This window comes from Alosa sapidissima, chromosome 2 (assembly GCF_018492685.1).
Source record: "Alosa sapidissima isolate fAloSap1 chromosome 2, fAloSap1.pri, whole genome shotgun sequence".
NCBI lineage: Eukaryota > Metazoa > Chordata > Actinopteri > Clupeiformes > Clupeidae > Alosa > Alosa sapidissima.
The window spans coordinates 17673340-17677089 of NC_055958.1; the positions used below are offsets into that span (position 1 = coordinate 17673340).

Below are 3750 nucleotides of genomic sequence, written 5' to 3' on the forward strand. Positions count from 1 at the left end.
GCCTCCTAACAGGCTGTCTTAGGCTCATCCATCACACACATTCCTATATGTTTAAACTGTCAACCAAACCTGGTGCTTAGTTCCTAGTCCAGGGAGCGTCTCATCCAGGTAACATCAGTGTAATCATCAACAGTGTAAAGCTAAAGCCCTGATTTGATGACTGCACTGCAGGGGTTAATCCAGTTTAGCAATAGATTTTACCTTAAGAAGGTTAAAATGTGTGTAAGTACTGTATTTCACACCATCACACAACCTTTACAAAAAATCCTGTTCTGGAATTATGGGTCATCAAAAAGAAGTAGGTGGACTAAGTGACTAGTGGTAAAGTGAATTTGAATATATTTAACCAGGTTGTATGTAAACTTCTGACTCTGACGACTAAGATAACGGGACCAGTACTTGGTTCTGTCCGTTACAGTGAAGGAGTGTTGTTATTATGTACTACTAACAGTCATGCACGAGTTCCACATCAAGCATCATAAAGTTCCATAGTACCGAACTGACGAACTGAGCTGAACATCATACACACACAGCATTTTTCGTAGCTGCTGTCATGGACAGTTCTGACGTAGATTGTTGAACTGCTTAAAACATGAAGATGTATTTTTTTTTCACCAGCTAAGATATGGGCTGTCTACTTCTAGCAGAGTGACTGACATGTCTATCAACTTGTTTTAACAGAATTATAAAATGAGATTTCTTGTTCTTGTTTAGCAAAACAAAGCCATAGATAGGGCACTTCTCCTTGAAGAGTTGTCACTTACTCACCAACCCAGGTTCATCACTAAACCACATCCTTAGAATACCTGGGTGGTGTAGCCTGATAAGACTCACAGGTGCATTCCTCTAGCTTAGTGGTTCTCAAACTTTTTCCGTCATTCACCACTTTAGAGGTGGGGAATTTTCAGGGCCCACCTGACATCATCACCCCAGCAAAATAATAATGTTAAAACATTATTTTCACATTACATTTCTAGTCCCCAATAGTGGGGCCTGCCCCAAACTTTGAGAAATAGTGGATCTGGGCAGAAAGCCACTGCGCTCAGCAGTATTCAACATGATGTTAGTTACTGAGTAAGGGGTGAAGTGTAAGGTTTACTCTAATATACAGTTCAAGCAATATGAGAACGACACATTGGGCATGTGTCATTCTGCAATTTAATTAATAGTCCCGTTTACACTGTGGACCAAACTTGGTGCAAGAACTTAGTTCCTGGTCCAGGGAGCGTCTCATCCATGTAACATCAGTGTAATCATCAACAGTGTAAAGCTGCTAAATGATTAAACCTCTGATTTGATGACTGCAGGGGTTAATCCAGATTAGTAATAGTTCTTACCTTATTTAAAAAGGTTAAAATGTTTGTAAGTATTTAACACAATCACAAAACCTTTCTAGAGAGCAGGGATGGAATGGCCCTGCAGTGGGAAAAGGTCTCAGTTTATTGAATTTCACAGCCTAACATGAACACGAGAAATACATATTTGTATCACTTAATGCACACTATTAAAAGCCCTTTTTCATTTATTTGGTTGAATGCCTGATGAAAGACTGACCTTCAAAAAAAACATTTGGTTATGTTATGAATATATTTTTTCCTATTCACAATGGAAGAAAATGCTAGTTAATGGCATTTGTCACTACACAACAAAGACCGTTATGATGAACAAATTGTGGATAGGATATACTAACAATTAATAATTTGTGGATAGGATGATGGGGCTGCTTGTTGATGTGGGATGTGACATTAGCTCCATTCTTTCCCATTCGTATCGACAAGTGCTAACAGCAACCACTGCTTAACTCCAGTGACCTGAATGCAGTCTTTGAGTGCTGCGACACAATAACTCAGAACATGAAATTATCCAAGCCGTCCTCCATGAACTTCTTGTAGATAGCCATGAACTTGGCCACAAAGGCCTCCAGGTGGTAGATTGCCTTGTTGCCAAGCTGAAGCCGATGCTCATAATAGGCGGCCAGCTGAACCACCTCGCCCTTGAGGTGCCCGTCGCAGTTGCTCAGCAGCTCTGTCAACAGCCCCTTCATTATCACCTCCGGTGGGATGCAGTGGGTCAGGAGCTCATACAGTCGGGCGCGCACCTCTAGCAGCCGCTGTGGGCTCTGCTGGCTGACGATGGCGTTGGCCGTCTCCCGCACATACACCTCCCAGTCGGTCTCGGGGATCTCCTGGTCGGCCGAGAAGGGGTACTGCTGCACGCGGCACGCCTCACACATCAGCAGGGCTTTGCGCAGGTTGCGGCCCGACCGCTCTGCGATTTGCTTGGCCAGCTCGGTGGGGAGCAGCAGCCCCTCCTTCTTGCAGACGCTGGTCAGGACGCTACACACCTCTTCCACACTGGGCAAGGAAACCCGCACAGCCAGACATCTGCTCCTGATGGGGGAGATGACCTTGGATGTGGAGTTGCAGCAGAGAATCAGGCGGCACGTGGACATGTACTTCTCCATGGTGCGGCGCAGCGCGTGCTGGGCGTCTTTGGTGAGTCGGTCCACCTCAGTCAGCAGTACCACCTTGAAATCCCTCTGCGTGCTAGACTGAATCTGCTGAGACTGCGCCACAGTTTTTATCAGCTCCTGTATCACCACTCTGTCACTGTTGCCCGCGTCGCTAGGATTCACTTCCAAGTGATAGTTGCTTGCTATTGTGTTTATTTCTATTTTCTTCTTTGAAGGCGCTGTGATAGACTGATGCTCGATGCGGAGCTTCTCCACACCTGCGCCATACAATTCGCGCAGCAAACACATTATGCGAGTTTTCTTTCCGGCGCCAGACGGACCATAAACTAGGAGGTGAGGAAAGTCTCCACAGTGTACCTGAAATACGAGCAGGAATGCAACTTAGCATGAAAGCAAACAATATTCATGCAACTTATTCAAGATAAGCCACACTCTTCATCACAGCAGCTATTTATTCTACTGGTAAAGTTAACATTTACGTTAAGATGACCATCAGGTAGGGCCTAATCAAGTTAACGTTATGCTAAATTCCCTTTCAAAACAAGCTGGTTAGCTAACCCACCAGAGAGTAGGAGCAAAATCAATGAGGAAATGCTCTAATACTGATTACATAGTTTAACATGACTTCATAGTCAATGCGTAGCCTATTCAATTAGCACTAGTGGCTATTTCGCTAGCAAGCCTGTCATAAACACTTTACGTTACGTTACGCTTACCAAGTTTTTCAGTTTATTCGCCTGCTCTTTGTGGTAGTCCAGTTTTGCTAGAGATGTAGGTCTGTACTTATCCACCCATAAACTCATGTTGATGTTGTATTAGCCTATATTCTGAGATTAATTGACATTAAGCTCACAATATGTTTATCTGCAAGTGCCTCAGAATTTGCTGTCTTCCCGCGAAGTCTTTCACAGTGAAAGGCGCATGCGACTACGGAATGTGCTGAGGGACAAATGTATCGCGTTTTCAAAATACAAACGGCAACATCCACTTAAAGGGTGGTTCAGGATTTTGGGCATAGGACCTCATTTCCAAGTAAACAAGTGTGATATTTATCAGTGGAGACCGTTTTCAACACGTTTCATTCAGTCCTTCTAATTGCAGTTCACAGCTGCTAGGCTAGCGCAAGTCAACGGTATGTGTTAGCCTGCCACTAAAAACAGTCTTACCCACTCCAAAGTAGGCTACACCCGAGGCAAATAAATTATAACGCCAGACTATCGATGTAAATGTCTGTGTTGATAGTTTTATTTCTAACATTATTCTATCCTTGCATTTCA

General features: G+C 43.8%; 1 protein-coding gene across 1 annotated transcript; it reads right to left on the bottom strand.

Annotated features, from left to right (window-relative positions):
• Nucleotides 1–1419: 1419 nt before the first annotated feature.
• rfc3 (replication factor C (activator 1) 3) lies at nucleotides 1420–3433 on the bottom strand. The gene is made up of 2 exons (XM_042079677.1): nucleotides 3190–3433; nucleotides 1420–2830 (listed from the first exon to the last, which is right to left on the bottom strand). Exons 1-2 carry the CDS (start codon nucleotides 3274–3276, stop codon nucleotides 1847–1849), a joined length of 1071 nt encoding a protein of 356 aa, XP_041935611.1. The 5' UTR covers nucleotides 3277–3433; the 3' UTR covers nucleotides 1420–1846.
• Nucleotides 3434–3750: the final 317 nt, after the last annotated feature.

Excerpts from the sequence above, each read along its gene's own strand:
- rfc3 (XM_042079677.1), bottom strand. The coding sequence starts at position 3,276 with ATGAGTTTATGGGTGGATAAGTACAGACCTACATCTCTAGCAAAACTG. Across the intron at positions 2,831-3,189 it reads CGAATAAACTGAAAAACTTG|GTACACTGTGGAGACTTTCC; the intron begins GTAAGCGTAACG and ends CTCGTATTTCAG.